This window comes from Emys orbicularis, chromosome 2 (genome assembly GCF_028017835.1).
Source record: "Emys orbicularis isolate rEmyOrb1 chromosome 2, rEmyOrb1.hap1, whole genome shotgun sequence".
NCBI classification, from domain to species: domain Eukaryota; kingdom Metazoa; phylum Chordata; order Testudines; family Emydidae; genus Emys; species Emys orbicularis.
In genome coordinates this window covers 275,672,542-275,689,858 of record NC_088684.1, presented here as the reverse complement: position 1 = coordinate 275,689,858, position 17,317 = coordinate 275,672,542, and the positions used below count along the sequence as shown (strand labels likewise).

Here is a 17,317-nt window from a genome sequence, read left to right as displayed (position 1 = left end):
GTTTGTGTCATTACACCGGGCTGCAGGCAGCAGGGGGGGAGCAGGGGAGGGGCTCTGGCTGCTGGAGGCCAATGGGAGCGGCTCAATCAGGCCCAGCCGCCCAATCAGCTGCGCCGCACTCTGCATGGAAGGGAGGGAGGGAGGGGAGGGGGGAAAATCCCCGACCTTTAAACCTTGTTACCAATTCCTCCCGGACGGCTATTTAAAGACGCAAAAGCCGGACATGTCCGGGGAAATACGGACGGATGGTAACCCTACCATGTGGGCTAGTGGCACTGGGAGGTTTTAGGTGAGAAATTGCTTTCAACAAGGATTTTAGCCTGTTAAAAAGTAAGTTTAGACTTGAAGAAGCGTTACACCTTTTTGTTTTATAAGTAACCTCTTGTTCTTATCCTTGCTGACTATCTCTTAAATCTTAATCTCTGTTAATAAACTTACATTTATTTTCACTGTAATTAGTTTACAGAGTTGTGCTATTGTGAAGGACCTGATCCTGATTTGTACTAATCAAGCTGTGTACACACTGTCCTTTGGGGACAGCTTACCTGGTAATCACCATGAGTGTCCAGTGACAGGGGCTAGATACTGCAAGGAGTGCTCTGGTGTTCATGTGTACTTAGGACTAGCTTGCACAGAGAGGGTGAGGCACCAAAGGCTGTTGGTTTCAGGGAGCTGAAGCACAGCAGGCACAGACAATATTGTTTCACACTAAGGACAGGTAGTGGTGAGTTACTTCACAACCCTGAGTTCCCTTTTGAAGCATCACAGCTATTTAAACAGGAAAGGTGGTGACTAGAAGCTTTGCAGGTTATGGTCTTAGGTTCCAGAGGACTCATCTGACTGGGCCCTGGGGGCTTTGTTTGATGACTCTAAGGTTGGGAGCTGTGAACCAGAGTCTTGAGGTAAGGGCCTTATGAACTTTAAGACTGTTCTTTCCCTGAGATCTTCTTAAAGGAAACATATTAGTTTTGTTTGTTTTTTAGCTTCCCCTTCCTTGAACTGTTAACACCTGGCATCCCAAACTATGTTTGTGCAGTTTACCCAGGAATGGAAATTCGTTCATATCACACCATCACCATAACACAGCCTGTCAAGTGGCAAAGCTGAGCGGGCAGTTAAATTGCCAAGACTCTACTAAAGAAAGCGGAAAAAAACAAAGAAATTTTATGGCAAGCCATTCTTGAATGGAGTAACACGCCCACAGAATAATTTAATAACAATCTGGTACAAAGCTCGATTTCAAGCTGCACATATATCCTGGTTCTTATAACCTCCGCATTACTACAAACAGTAGTGGTGGAAGGAGCAACAGACAAAAAGGAAGAGAGACATGCAAAGGCCAAAGCCTACAAAGCTAAGCTAAGACCTTCCAGAATTACAGCTGGGAGACCCTTTTAGGATCACATTATTTCCTCAGAACAAATCATGCCCTTTGGAAGCAAGCTATGCTTGTTGAACAGATAAATCCTCATTTATATAATGTAGCTATGCATTGGCATGTATTGCACTGAAGTCACAAACGAATACATTTACCCACTATAAACACAAGACAAAAATATGTCCTTGGAGGACGGTGAAATATGCACTCTGCTGACACTTGATCAGCAGGACACGGAAGGGAATACAGGCTAACAAGCAACTGACAGACTCTCAAAACACCACACCACCCGAAGAACCAAATGCAAGGCAGTCTCTTATCATCACAAGACTCGCACTGTTTCTAATATTCAACCACCTGTAAGATGTAGACAAGACCTTGTACGATACTAAGGTGTGAAAGAACAAACCTCCCAAACCCAGAGGAAAATATCTTAGTTGCCAAGCAAGTTAAGAGTTAATCAAAAGAAACCCCCCCACTAATGTTAAATTGTATGATGAGATAGATTTTAAGGGAAAGCAACAGACTATTAACTATTTAAGGAGGTTATGGTATTTGTTTAATTTTGCTATCTCAAATGTGGTAAAGGGGATGTTACAATAGAGAGTACCCCTTGTTGAGAAGCTGTAGTCTGATAATATGCTTATGTGTAGGAACCTAGAGAACACTAGTTTGAGGAAGTGCTTGACGAGAAAGGACTGTACATGTGGAGGAAGGAATAAAGCCTGAAAATTGCACTGTCTTGGCCCTCTCTCTTCCAATGCTTGAACACTGAACAGAGGGGGCTTTGCCTTCTTCCTTTAGCAGGTTTTAAGAACTTGAGCCCAGGAGATGCAGCTCTCCCTCCAGATCCTCTTCTTAGTTTCCTAAGTCCAAAGCCAAGCTACTCCGCAGTGTTAGATGTGGCCATTCGGGAAAAAGGAAAGGAGGGAGTGTCTGCTTTGCCACCTGGTGGCTGAGGCTGAGAAGCAGTAATAGCTGCAGTTCTGCTCCCTAGCAGCTTCTACAGGATGTCCCGTCTCTGGCTCCCAGGTCCCCAAGTACCACAGGGATAGTTGTTACATCCTTTGTCCTCCCCTTATTGCTATAGGGCCTGATTCTGCTTCCATTTACAAATCCTGCATCATCCTGTTGCTGTTGTTCCATAGGAGAGATAGAACACTCTCTAGGCCCCTGCCACAGGACTAAGAGTATTGGCTCAGAGGGGGAGGGATGCACCACATGTCTCCAAAGCCTCCACCAAATATGGAATCTTGTGGTCTGCTTTTTAATTCCTGGATGAATCCATATGCAGGTGGAAATACTTGGGGTGAAGGGGTTATCACGGTGTATGGAGTGGCTCACAACTGAGAGTGCCAACCTCAGGGCAGACTGTCAGAAAACAGGTCAGACACCCCAAACTGGTGGTGTGGTCTATAATTAAATTTCCCAAGCCACTAACAAATGTGAACTCCTGGATCACTATACCAATCTTACCACTGAGTCAGAGACAGTCCCCTTAGACTCCCCAGACTCTTACCACCCAGACAAACTGGACTTTGTGATAAAACCAAAAATCACATCATATCAGGTTGCTCCCAGTTCCAAGAGAACAGTCACTTACCCCAGATCAATTGGTACTCTAGATCTTACACCAAAGACAATGCTGGTAGCCAATTCTATAGTAAACTAACTAAAGGTTTATTAGCTAAGAAGTGAGAGTTATTGAGGTTAAAGCAGGTAAAATATATGCACAGGTGAGTCACAGTCTATAATTCTCAATGGTTGCAGAGATGTAGTAATCTGCCAGTTTTCCAAAAGTCTCTCAGGGCCACCCAGAATAATTCCGGAGATTTCCATCTTCTTGTTCAGTTGTTCTGCCTTGTTAGAATCCAAACAGTCCAGAGATGCAGGATCTTTCCTTGAATCCATACTTATAGCTTCTTCTCACAGAAAACAGCTGTTTCACTACCCACGTGGGCTTTTCCTTTGATGACGGAGTGTGAGGAATGCATTTTGAGTCTTTGACCTCCGATCATCACACACAATGACCACTTGTTTTGAAATTAGCACTTTTCTGTTACAGTTAGGGTGACCAGATGTCCCGATTTTATAGGGACAGTCCCGATTTTTGGGTCTTTTTCTTATATAGGCTCCTATTACCCCTCACCCCCGTCCCGATTTTTCACATTTGCTGTCTGGTCACCCTAGTTACAGTTCTTCAGTTGCATTTCACAAGGCTTCTTTCTTATTTGATGGGTTATTTAGTTAAAGGGGTATTCACAATGTAAATGTTTGCTATTACATTATAATAGGATACAGATAAGTGAAAACAATGCAAGCAACTTCACATTAGTTTTCATGAAGTTTAAACACAAATACACTCTTATACATTTAACAATTACTTTGATCTATACTAATACAAAAGTGAATTGAACTGGGGCTTCGGCCTGAGCTGGCACCTGGTCTGCCAGCATCACAGGGATAATTATAGTATGGTGGTGACTGGGGTAATTGGAGTAGGGTAAGAGAGTCAGGAGTCAAACTGAAAAATGAAGTGATGGGATTCTATTCATGCTTCACTTCGCATGCTCCCTTTCCTGGGGATCCTTGTTGTCTATGCAGTCTCCATTTTTCCTCATATCTTCTTGAAAGGCTGTATCCCCATTTCCCCCGTAAGGTCTGAGGCCGTTTTCTTTAGTAAGCAGCCGCCACATTAGGACAGCAGCAGTCATGAGTTAAGAAGCAGAAAATCACATCTAAATTGCATCAAAAAAATGCAATATTGGGCTTTTAAGAAGGTGCCCCTCTTAATAGTGCCCACCATCACCAGAAAAAGAAACAGCTCTTAAGATGTATAAGGAAAACTTTATTTGATAGCATTCTGTCTGGCAAGGAATCACTTATCAACAGTTGTGATTGTGAAATATATACTTTATTGTTTTTCCTTTATGATCCCTACTTCTCTATTGTTTATCTGTGTGGTTTCTGATTATTTGTTTGTCTGTTGCATAACTAATTTTGCACGATTAAAATTAATTAAGGTGGTGAGGTCTGATGGGTTAAAAATTGTTTTGTAATGGGCTACGATTGGTGAAAAATACTGTTTTGTATTTAGTTTAAAATGATTGGTTAAGGTATAGCTAAGCAGGACTCAAATTTAACTATATAAACTGGGGTCCAAAAGGAAGTTCTTTGCAACCTAACTCCAGGACACAGCCTAAGATCAGAGTTGCCAGATCTCAACACATGCCAATCACATGTGTGACAGAGTGGGGATTCAGCCTGGGCAAAGTCTATACTGCATTTTACCCTAAATGCCTGATCCCTAGTCTCATTTGCCCAGGCTGCTGGTATCACCTGTGTTGGGAGCTACACTGTGATTTTTTTAAAAGTATTGTTACAAAACCTAATACAATTAAAAAAACATGTTTAAATATTTTTAGGAAGTACTTAAACTGTTAAAACATTATGTATGATGTAGTCTCATTTTCATATTTAATTATACAAGAGTTCAAAATAGTTTCCCCTACCTCACCCCCATGGCAGTAATAAACCAGCATTAACTGCTCTCTAAGGTGCCCAACGCATGCATACCCTCTGGCTTGGGGTGTGCACACGCTGCCCCACTGAGCTGTGCAGACACCGACCCCTGACAGCCTGCGGGCCGCTCTGCGTCTGTTGTAACCTGCGGCCCGAACACAGCAGACAACAACCTCCTGGTCACGTGATCTATACTGTGGCTGTCCCTCGGCCCGGCCCGGCCCGCCCCCGCTCTGCCTGCAAGCTACGCTCTGCGCAGTCCCCCCTTTCTCTATGGTGCGGGTGGAGGCGGCGCTTCCGCTCGGAGCCGGATGTTGGCGGGTTTCTCTTGCGAGCGGTTTCTTGGTTCTTCTCAGCTCTGAGACACTTCGGACCCCGGCCCAGCTGTCATCTCCTTCTGCGTGTCCTGTCCCCCTTCCGCGCTAGGCCCCGCCCGTCCTGTTTTCCCGTGTCCGCCACTTCCTCCGCGGCGCTCACTTGCAAGTCGGCCCCGGCCGTTGGTGACAGGTGAGTGCGGGGGCCTCGGTTCCCCCCTCCCCGAACCTCCGCCATTTTCCCGTCCGAGGAGGCTGCCCCCGGAGTGGGGACGGGCGAGGCGGCCGGTGGGGGAGAATCTCAGAGCAGTTCGAACCCCCCCCCCCCGGCTTCCTTTCCCCGGGACATCCTCCCTTCTCTCCCCGTGGGGTGGGGCCCTCGCCGTTCCTCTGCGGCTGTGGGCACAGCCGCCTCCTTTCTCCCCTCGCGGGTGGGTGATGGTGGGGAGGGGTCTGAGCGGGCCCTGGCTGTGGGTGAGGGGCGCGAGAGCGCTCCGTAGCGGGGTGGAGGGGATGTCACTGGGGGGCACAGCTAAGGCGGCACAGGTGATCTGAGCCATGGGTGAGGGATGTTGCCAGGGCCCCAAATGCTGTGACGATTGGGGTTTTAGACAGGTTGAGGATGGGCCCTGGCCGTGTCCTGTGAGCTCTTCACTGTCCGGAGCTATTTGATTTTACAGTTGTTGCCCTGAGCTGCAGCAGAAATAACCTCCCCATTTCCCCTTGCTCAGGGCTGAGTGCTGATCACATGCCCAGTACGTGAGGAACAAGCTGCGTTGAAGAATTTCCGTTATTATATTTTATCTGTTAAATGACGTTACAGACTCCACATGCACAGCACAAGTCAAATGCTGCCACTACTCAGTTAGCATACAGTACAGCAGTGTCATCAGGAAAAAGTTTATGGACCCAGGCAAATCATTACTCTTCCGAAAATGACATAAAGATATTTTAACTGTGTTTATAAATTAAGCTTTTAAAGCTTCACCAGCTATGTTTCTCCCTCTTTCTCTGGAGTGGTCCCTTTGGAAATGAATTTCCAGGAGTTATCAGCATGTTTACACTGTTAAGTGAAAGAAAAGGTGTTTCATTTCCTTCCTAAAATTAGGAAATAGAAAAGCTTTATACAAAGACTAGAATAAGTGTTGTGTTTCAGGAATTAATGCAGGTATTGTATCCCTAATTGTTGTTTGTGGCAAAAACTTTTACATGTTTTATCTTTGACAAATTGGAAAAGCTGTGAAATTCAAAAGTAGACACTTAATTGTAGTCATCGTTTTAATACGTCCATGGAAGGTTTATCTAATGAACTGGCATAGCTCCTTTGAATTTATTTCAACTCCACTGAGTAAACCTTTCAGGGAAACACAAATGTGTGGTGTTAAAAATATTCCTTCATTACAGCAAAATCTCACTTCATTTATATATAACAAGTAAGTTTAGAAAAAATGAGTACCTTTTACTATGTTTGCATGATAAAAACTTGGTTTCATCAGTAACATACTTAGTTTTAGGAAGCTTCCAAACTGCACTCACTTTTCTGTTGTTTTGTGTGCTCTTCTACAGCTTGTTTAGGTAAATGCATCATGCTAGGAAAGGCTTGTGTACAAACTGGAACCAAATTAAATCAGTTTTAATTCACAACTTTAAAGTTGTTTCAATGTAAGTCTGTGTGAAGTCTTATTTCAAATAGTGTCCCATTCTAATTTAATTTAAATTGTTCTTTTCCCAATTTAAATTAAACTGAAATAGGAAACTCTTAATCTGAAATAAGTATCCATATGTAGATTTGCACTAAAACTGGGAATTAAAACTGATTTAGTTACTCTGGTTCCAGTTTGAGTATAGACCAGCCCTTTGTGTCTTAACAAACATTAAATGTAACTTTGTCCTTGATGTGGACGAGGACAGTTGTTTAAAAATATGTTAGCTGGTTATAGTTAACCCTAGAGATTAGTGTTAACCATGACCAGCTAATGTGTTCTTAAAGATCACTTGTCCATGTCTACACTAGTTACTAAATTATTTATCATGTTAAGTAAAACATATTAGTACTGTCTAATATAATGTACTTTCCCAGTGGAGCTGTGGCCTAATGCTGCACTTCATTTTAAAACTTAGGTTTCAGAGTAGCAGCCGTGTTAGTCTGTATCCGCAAAAAGAACAGGAGTACTTGTGGCACCTTGGAGACTAACAAATTTGTTAGTCTCTAAGGTGCCACAAGTACTCCTGTTCTTTTTTAAAACTTAGTTTGCTTAAATAGATTGTGTGTACTGAAACTGTTTTCTTGAACATGGGATGAAGTGGTTAGTTTGGAACAGAATACTTTATTCACATGGTAATACTTGCATAGCTTGCCAAAGTGTAAAAATGACAGAATCCTAGGATTGTTGTAATAATACAGAAATATTCTGTTCATCGGTAGATCTCAAAGTGCTTTGTAAAGGAGGTAAGTGTCAGATGGGAAAACTGAGGCACAGAGAGGTATATTGACTTGTTCAAGGTCTCCCAGCAAGTCAATGGCAAAGCTGGGAGTAGCCCCAGTAAGGTGCTCTATCCACTAGGCCACCTTCTCAAGCATTTGTTAGGAGAGACTCACAGTATGCTAGGGGTTCTTCCAGTAACCATTGGTCATTGTTGTCTATTCCTGATTCATTGACAGATGCTACATTATGTGGTGTTGAGTCTACAGTTTTTTCATAATTTAAAGAGCAGTGCTCAGTTTGGATGTTCTCTGGGTTATGTTTGACCAGTTTTAGAGTTTCACTTAATGTTTGAAGTTGGGAGGATTGGGCATTGCAGTGTTTGTGTGTGCCATTTGAATAGCGTTTGAGTTTTTGTGATGCATAGTGGATATGTTAGAGCGCTTACAAATGCTTTGAGACAAGGTGTTGTATAAATGTTGGATTATTCTTGCTAGTACTTGAGTGAGCTTACTGAGAAGTATTAACCCTTGGAGAGTCCTTGCTATGTGTTTTTTGTTAACTGTTTAACCAATAAAGCACAGTAATCCAATAGCCAAGTAATGTACATAAGAGGTTTATTGCTGTTAGAGATTAGTCTATTTTAAAAAAATAAAGCTTAATAGCATAATAGCAATTTAGCTACTGAGGGTTTTCAACACCCAGATACACCTCTGCCTCGATATAACACTGTCCTCGGGAGCCAAAAAATCTTACCGCATTGTAGGTGAAACCGCGTTATATCGAACTTGCTTTAATCCACCGGAGTGCGCAGCCCCGCCCCCCCGGAGCACTGCTTTACCGCATTATATCCGAATTTGTGTTATATCGGGTCGCGTTATATCGGGGTAGAGGTGCACTGTTTATCCAGTACTTAACACAGTGAGGTCTTGGCCCATGAATGAGATGCCTAAGTTCTACCCAATAAGAATAATAACTCCTCAAATACTGATAGCGTTTGTATTCACCTGGATTCCTCATTGCTTCTTGATGATCAAATAGCTGTAGCCATAAAAAAAAAAAAAGAAGCCCTTTTCCGTTTGATTTACAAGAAGACTGCACCCTACTGTTAGATTTGCATTGTGATGCATGAATTTGAGACATCCAGAATTGTTTGGAGGGAGGTAGTTTGTATCTTTCTAAGAAATTAAAATCTGTTGAAATAGCATGGAGGCCACTTAAACATATCTTACTGGAATATCAGGCAACGATTCACTGAAGAAATGTTGTTCCTTCAAAACTCTTGGATAAAGCTATCAGGTCACTGTCATTAATATGAACTAGTGTGCTGTTGGATAGCCAGTGTTGTACCTAGAGAGGTGAGCTTTATTTCCAGGGCTTTGGAGCGGAGCCCGGAGCTGGAGCGCGGAGCAGCAGGTTTTTGCCTGGAGCTGGAGCGGAGCCGGAGCACAGCGCCAAAGCCCTATATTCTGTCAGTTAAATTGAAGCAATAAAGATGTGCTATGAATTTGTCTACTGGGTAGATTTAGAGATTTGTCCAGCTTCAGTATATCAAAATTTTACATTTTCTAGGTCTAGCTGTTGTCAGAGGCTAGATATTGCACTGTGAGACCATATTTAAAAAAAAAAAAAGCCTTCAACACTTCTGTATTACTATTCCAGGTGAAAAATAATCCCTTGAGAGAGAATAAATTCATACATTTAAAAGGATGGTGTCACTTTGCTTTACAGTGGGAGGCACTGAGTCGGTATCATGTGAGGTAGAGCATTAGACTGAATCTCAAGAGACCTACGTTCAATTCCTAGCGCAGTCATAGACTTGCTGTGTGAGAGACCTTGGGCAAATAATTTAATCTACCATTTGTGTCAGTTCTCCATCTATGAAATAGGGATAATAAGTCCTTGCCTTCCATATAATTATGAAGCACTTGGATACTATGATGATGAGATCCACATAATTGTTATTGGATGATAAATATATGCTTCAGATTTCAGATAGGCTAATGAAAGTTGGAGCCCTGAGATGGGTCTGGGGCAGTATTTACTGCCTCTTCAGCACATGGGAATGAGGTCTGGGCTTTTCACCAGTACATTGCACTTGCACTTCACGGGTGGGTTCTCTTCCTGTCTTTCACATTGGCCTTTGTCTAGTTGGCTGAGTCCTCTGGCTAGTAGCTGCCTAGTTAACTTTTCAAGCCATGGCATTTATAAAATTTATAACAGAGTCATTTGTCAGCTGGCCTAATGGGAAGTTCACAGTTACCATCCCTGGAGAGGTTCCTTTCTCCTTTACGACCCTTCTAAAAGTAACCGAATGCTGAAAAAATGTAGTAGGTTGATACAGCAAGTAAATATGTTGTCACAATAGCTACTGAGAGTTTACACTATCACTGTCAGGGTTTTAAAGAAAACTGCAATGTTAGTTATGCCATAATTAAATGTATGTATTGTGTATGTAATGTTGAAATTGACATTGCCTGTGTTGCAGTCTATAATTTTGTTTTCTAAATTATAATATGCTACTATGTATGTTGAAACTAAATTAGTCTTGTAATAAGTGTCAAGCAGATTAAATATTTGATCACCCTTACAATGATTATCCTTAGCTTTAGCATTGTTACTATGATATCTGATATGGCATAATGTTTAAATTTGTATTTATTAAAAGAAACAACTATTCTTTTATCCTAAAAAGCCAGTTGGCCTGACTTTCAAATCTGCTGCATGCTTGGAACTCCCACTGAATTCATGGGAGCTGTGAGTGCTCAGTGTCCCTGAAAATAGTGTTCACAGAGTACCTCAAAATGGAAGCATTTTGTTCCTTCTAATTCCTAGAGCTATATGCACACTGAGAACATAGCTGCATAAGCTAGGAATTAAATTAAAAACTTTTGTTAATTTCAAAATCAGTCACATATAATGAAAGGCTTGCCAAAAAATAATTAATCACTCTTATTTTCAAACATGACCCGTGGGAAAACAATGACTTAAGTGTTTGACATCAACATATTTCATGGGACTTTATTTTAGCAATTATCCTCCTGTTCAACAGTAATAAGGAACTTTCAGATCTACTTTATTATGCACTGCACACTAAAATAGCTGGTTATTATTCTGAAACTTAATGTTTGATAGGGAGATATTCAAAAGTACTTAAGGGATATAGGAGCAAAAGGTAATGGGACTATTAAGTTCCTTATTTGCTTTTGAAAATCTTCCTCTAAAGTATTCAATATCAAAATAGACAGAACTTAACAAAATTGAGCAGGGAATGAGGAAAATGAACTTGGTTCTTAGGTAAAAGAGATCTTGCTGCAAACTCTTCACATTCTCCCTGACCTCCTCCCTGTTTTTTCCTCAACTCTTACGTTGTTTTGAATTAACAAAAAAGGAGATGCAGTGCTTTAGTCATTCCATCTGCACTCTGACACTTCCTACAACGGATTTCCTCTCTGGCTTGCAGCAACAAGCTTGCCCCTTGCATTCTTTCCTTTCATTACACAACTTGTTCAACTCCTGAACAATGAACAACAGAGAAGAAACATGCAAGCAGAGTAGGTTGATTGTTGCAGTGAGTTACTTTCTGAAAAGAATGGAAGTCTAATTTTAGTTTGCACCTTCATTTGAATTAGTGACTGCTGCTTCATCATCATAGTCCAATAAAGCACAACAGTAATTTGTTACACGAATCTATTCCAACTCTAACAAAATACTATAATTGAGTCAATATATGGTAACTTTCAGTACAGAAAGATAGGTAATAGCGCTTTACTTTCTCACATTTTAAAATATTCATTAGTCATATCAAAAAAGGATAATTGAAATATATGAATAATATGGCATTGTAAGAATAGGTGATTATTCACAACATAGGCTGTTCTCTAGAGTACATCATTTGTCCCTACTTGTGCTGATTGGTAGCAAATAATAAAGATGTGCATCAAACTCATGTCAAGGCTTTGACTAATCACTATGGGAGAAAATACTATCCAGGCATTTATTATAACACTTGAACTGTCCTAAGCTTCTTGGTAGAATGAGTATAGATAATCATTGTGCTGATTTTGTAATACATGTGTATTACCACTCAAAACAGCATTCTAGCTGCATTTTAAACAATATTGCATTATTAGATCCCACTGATGTTTTCAACAGATTGTTTGTTTATTCTTGATCAGCTGCCCCCCTTTTACACTAAGAATTAGCTTTGAGAAGTTCCATTTGTTTTGGGATCAGGGTTCAGGAGGCAAGTGGATCATTGACCCATGCTGGCTCTTCAGCCAGGTAGTTCTGTCAGCAGAGGAGAGATGGGTATGGCTCTTTTCAAAAACCATTGATACCACTCCTTGAATCAGCAGGAAAAAAAGCCAATATACTTGACTAATCAGACTAACTATATAACATGACAATTTTAAGTCTTTCTCCTTGTTTGGGTCAAATATGGTGCTTAGTATTGACGTGTGGTTATTTTTTTTTTTTAAGTCTGGCATGTTTTAGTTACTAAAGAGTTCAAGCTAAAGATGTGAAAGACTTCGGTTTATGTGCTGTTTTACTAATCAATATTTAATATGGTTTTCATAGGATATGTAACATGACACTGATACTCTGGACAGGTAACTTTAATTGTTTGAAAGCATTACTTAATAGGGGGCATCCAGGTAACTGCCAGTAATGAGCACCTTTATTGTTTTATGCTGTAGGATCATATTGCCAAAGATCTTTTTTGTGAAGCCTACACCAAAGAAAATATAGTTTATATTGTGATCACACGTTTACCTTTTTGACTAAAAATCATTTTTACAACTTTGAAAATGTTTTCATATTTAAAACATTTAAAGGGATACTGTCAACTTAGCTAATTCAAACAGTCAATTGTTTAAACATCTTAAACCAACACATACTATTTCAATTTTAAAAAAATCCTTAATTATCGGGGTTTTTGTTGTTGTGCTTTGCTCCTTTACTCAAGGTTTTTATGGTGGGCACGGGAGCAACAACTCTGAATGTACTTAAGCCGGTCCCTTCTATTTCCCCTCCCCTCCCTCTCTATGCACATGCTTGCCTGCTGCCTCTTCAATGTCAGCTTTGCTGCTGCTGTACTAGTAAACACCTTCATGCAAGGGCTGGGGAAGAGTGTGCATGTGAACTGTCTCCAGAGTAGTGCATGAGTCTTGTGGTTGTGCTGGTGCATGAGAAAGAGTGTGCAACTGATCGTCAGTGAAAGTGTTAAAATACTATCAAGTGGACAAAATAAACTGAAATAATAGAGAAATATTTTCCTCTAATCTTTCAGTTATTGTAATATTAGGTATAACAGTAGGTACACATTTTTCAGAGAAATGATTTTTTTCTCCCATTTGACTGTATCAAGTTATTAGTCTGTTTTTTTCAATGTGAAAACTATTGGGGGAAAGAAGTCTAGAAAGGACTGTTGTGAAGCAGTCTGTAAAGACCTATCAAAATGAAATACTTTGGCAACACAATGGCAGATGAAAATTAATAAGCCAAGGCGGTGCACATTGAAGGGAATAGTGTAACCTCAATGCTACTATCTAGGCATCCTTGTTGATCAAGGACAATGACTCGAAGTGAAACATTTAAAACTGATGAAAATAAATTGTTGGGTGTATCTTAACATCAATCCTATTTTTATATGTAACTACGTTTCCTTTTATGTGATAAATAAAAAAGGAAACTTGGGTGAAATGAGAAATATCCTACACAAAAATACAGTTCTCTCCCTCCTCCATGCATCCCAATGATTTTGTGAACCTGGTTGTGACTAGTTTCTTCTAATAAACCACAGACAAAAGAGAGTGAGGGGGCAATGTGAAGTACCCAGTGAGACTTAGTGGAATCATTTTAGTGATGCCAAGATCCTGTTGTAGCCGAGTTTTATTTTAGATTCATTGTGGGTTTGGTACTGGAAGACAATTTAATGGGACTCATAGAACTGAGATGATGCATCAAGGGGCCCAAAACCTCTTAAAAAAAAAAAATCTTTGTATTTTAAGTAAGAAGTGTGTGTGTGTGTGTGAGAGAGAGCGCATTCAAGCCTTAACTAACAGTTGGAGTCCATCAGATTTTTTTTTTTAACTACAGCCCGCTTTTTACACTGTTTTTTTTTATATATATAAAAAAATCAAAGCAAATTGAAGGACATTGACTACTTAGCCCATAATACTTTTCAGTAAGTTACTTTTGTCATTGGCTGAATATCTGATAATGCAGGATTTAAAAATGCTGAAAACCAAATGAGTTAACATGTAATCTTGTAAAGAGTGTGACGGTGCTCATTCCTAGCTTGCTCACGCTTTAGTATTTTGGCAGATCTTTAAACTGGAGATGGCCATGGATTTGATTTAATTTTTCTTCTGATTAACTTCTTTAGGAAGTTCAGTTAATAGCTCAGCCTTAATAGCTGTGCCAACTCTGCTCTCCTTTTGCTCTGCAGACTACTGCAGCTATTCTTTGGGTTGTGATTACTTTTTCAGAAATCATTAAGGCTGGAGAATGAATAATGTTTTCAGTTACCTCAATGTTACATTATCAACAAAGTTTTAAATCAGTGAGAACTTAAGATATTTGAATTGCTTTATAGTAAAACTGAGATTGCATGAAATTAAATGTTTTGAAACTGATACTGAAACCAGTTTTAAAACAACTGTTATAATTCCTGGATTTTTTTCAAAATTAAACTAAATTTTTGACAACAAAGTATATATTCTCCAATAGTTTATGCAATAAATAATTTGATTTTCTTAAATTGAGAAACACCGTGGGTCATGCATAGTAAATTTAGCTGAAGAGATACTGTCAGGTATATAACTTGGCTTTTGTTTAAACAGCCTTACGAAACCTAATATTTATAGAAATGTTTTGACTACCTAAAAATTAAATGAAATTGACTATAAACAAATGTGAAACTGACAAGGCTAGTTTCTCTATACAAGCTGAGTGAATGTTGGAAAAACTAGATTTTCAAATTTTTCAACCTTATTTTAAATTACTAGCATTAGAGGTAAAAAGCAAGCACGCTTATGGAATTGTGTAGACTAACAAAGAGTGGTTTTATATATTTTTAACCTGACAGTGTCCCTCAATTATCAAGTCCCTGTACTTTCATTTTCCAGCTGCGTTTTAACTTTGCATGTGTTTCAGTGAAATACAATATGAATATTGGTTGTTTCCTGGAAGCATTTTGGAACTATCTCTAGATTTTAATTTGGAAAGTGGTTAGTAATCACAAGATAGTGAAATTATTGTTTTCATTTTGTGGAGGGTTAGTAATGAATGAAAAAGTGCAGTGTAATGTGATTCCATTCTCTACTTCTAATTATTCAGATGCATATATTTAAACTCTTAAAAATTAGTTACTTAAATTACAGCTGTAACTTTAATAGAAATCAGTCCCTCCTGGAAGGGCTTAATGAAATCTAAAACAAAACTAGAATTCAATAGACCTAAATGTTTCCATTCCAATAAATACTTTTTACTGTGGCCTGTTATGTAGAGCAAATTGTAATGCTTAATACTTGTCCTTAGTTTATCATAGGCGCCTCAGTGAAGTTATTTCCTTGAAGTAATGCCCACAGAAAGTGGAAGTTGTGCAACTGCTCGGCAAGCAAAGCAGAAGCGCAAATCACACAGTCTTTCTATACGAAGAACCAACAGTTCTGAGCAAGAAAGGACGGGATTGCAAAGAGAGATGTTGGAAGGGCAGGTAAACTAACAGATTGATATTCAAGAACTAATTTCTTAAAACTCTTTACAAATAAATAATGGGACTGTCTTATTTCTTTGTGTACAGAAAAATAAGTACAGACTTAACTCATGAAGAATATCTAGTTAAACTGGAACTTTAAGTGGACGATGTTAATGGAAAAACTTTACAAATTATGCTGTAATACCCTGCCATAAAATAAATGCCCCTAAGAACATAGCCTAGCCACATTTATTGGGAAACTGGTTTTAACAGTCAAGCCATGTTAAAAACAGTATGTACAAATCATGCTCAAGTATAAATGAGATCATTGTGCACTTCCTTTAGGGCAGGGAATGACAAATCCAGGATTCTTGTGTAACCTTCATTTACCTGCCCAGAGCTCTGATAACAGATACAAACTTGACTCCATTTTAACTTGAAGTGATTTTGAATGCTTTAGTAACACACTTGCAATACAAATGTAGAGTTCGTAAGGAAATGCGGTGGGAAGAACATAATGCAAGTAAGTTCCAAACAGCCATTAACTTCATATACTGGGCAATATGGACTTGGCAAAGAATATCAAACTTCTAACTGGATTGTCCAGGAGAGATGACTGAAATATTAAAAACAAAATATCAGAAAAAGAAGTTTGAACTTCTTTGTAGTCACAAATCTTCAAAGGAAAAATAGGTCTAACTGTGCGAGGCTCTCTGAAAAGTTACTCTCTCTGAGGAGACAAAGGTATATTGCTTCATTTTGCTAGACAGAAGCAAAAATCCTTGTAACATTATGGGCTTGATTACTCATTTAGAGTTGGTAATGAGCTTTTTCTAAGTTTTGGGTTAGTTTGTAACTTACTTATAAAGAAACCTGTACTGTGTTTAACTTTATAGTTAGTCTGTATTTTTTCAGCTCATTATATAAAACATCCATTTTTGTGTGTCTCATTTTCTGAAGTACTGAGTTAGGTAATGTCCTTTTTGAGACTATTTTCTTACCTTCCTTCCTGACGTAAACAAGCAGTGATAAGGGACAGCTGAGATACTGGCCTAGCAGAAAGGGCACATTGGATTATTTTGGATTACTCCAGGCATTGGTCTAAAAGCAACCAGGACAACAAGGGCAAAGCTTGAGAGGTTAAGAGCTGCTGACATTTTTACTTTTGTATGGTAAATATTAAAAGAAATTAAAGATGGGTAGTTTTGTTTAATATCAAAGAATACAAACAGTTAGCAGGCTGTTAAGCTAAGGGTATGCCTACACAACAATGTAAGCATAGGGTTAGTGGAACTTGAGTTAGCTGACCTGTGTCAGGGAACCCTGGGCTTGAGCATCTACATTACATTTTAACCCTAGGTTAAGGATTTTCTGACCTGTACTAAGGCTCTTTCTTTAGTTGTAGGCTCCCGGGAAACTTGCTAAACTCTGCTGACAAGCACATGTGTGTGATACTGTCTAATAGCTGGTCTACATACACACTTTTAATTAAATCTGTTTCATAAAACAGATTATTTCAGATCAAGTCTGTGTGTGAACACTTATTTCAGAGTAAAAGTGGTTCAAGTCATTTTTAGCTAACTTGCACTAAAGGTAACTAAATTGATTTAAATTCACATCTTTTGTTTCAGTATAAGTTTGTTTGTAGACCACATTTGATTTGTCTCCTTTCTTTAACAGTTGTTCTTGTCTATCCCCAGTTCTGTCTTGTCATAGATTGTGCTGGGACATTAAATTGTTGGGTTTTTTTGTTTGTACAAAACCGAAGTAGTTTTTGAGGCTAGAGGTTGATTAAAGGTGGCATGTATATTGGGTCATCTAGTCAATCCCCTTGGTATCCTGATTAGATGAAATTTTATTATTTTATTAAAATATATGGTAACTTGTTCCATTGCTGAAATTTATTCTCCTCTCCCCCCGACCCCCCAAATTTCTAACCTAGATTTTCCTTTCTGTGGTGTTTCTCCAGTATTAC

At 39.3% G+C, this 17,317-nt stretch overlaps 1 protein-coding gene across 1 annotated transcript in view; it reads left to right on the top strand.

Moving 5' to 3' along the window:
* Positions 1–5,215: 5,215 nt before the first annotated feature.
* WDR37 (WD repeat domain 37) overlaps positions 5,216–17,317 on the top strand; it is a 62,465-nt gene continuing 50,363 nt past the window's right edge. Inside the window, exons 1-2 of the mRNA XM_065398947.1 lie at positions 5,216–5,407; positions 15,183–15,360. Of these exons, the coding sequence (XP_065255019.1) occupies positions 15,223–15,360 (138 nt within the window). The 5' untranslated portion in view covers positions 5,216–5,407; positions 15,183–15,222. The remainder of the gene's footprint in view (positions 5,408–15,182; positions 15,361–17,317) is intronic.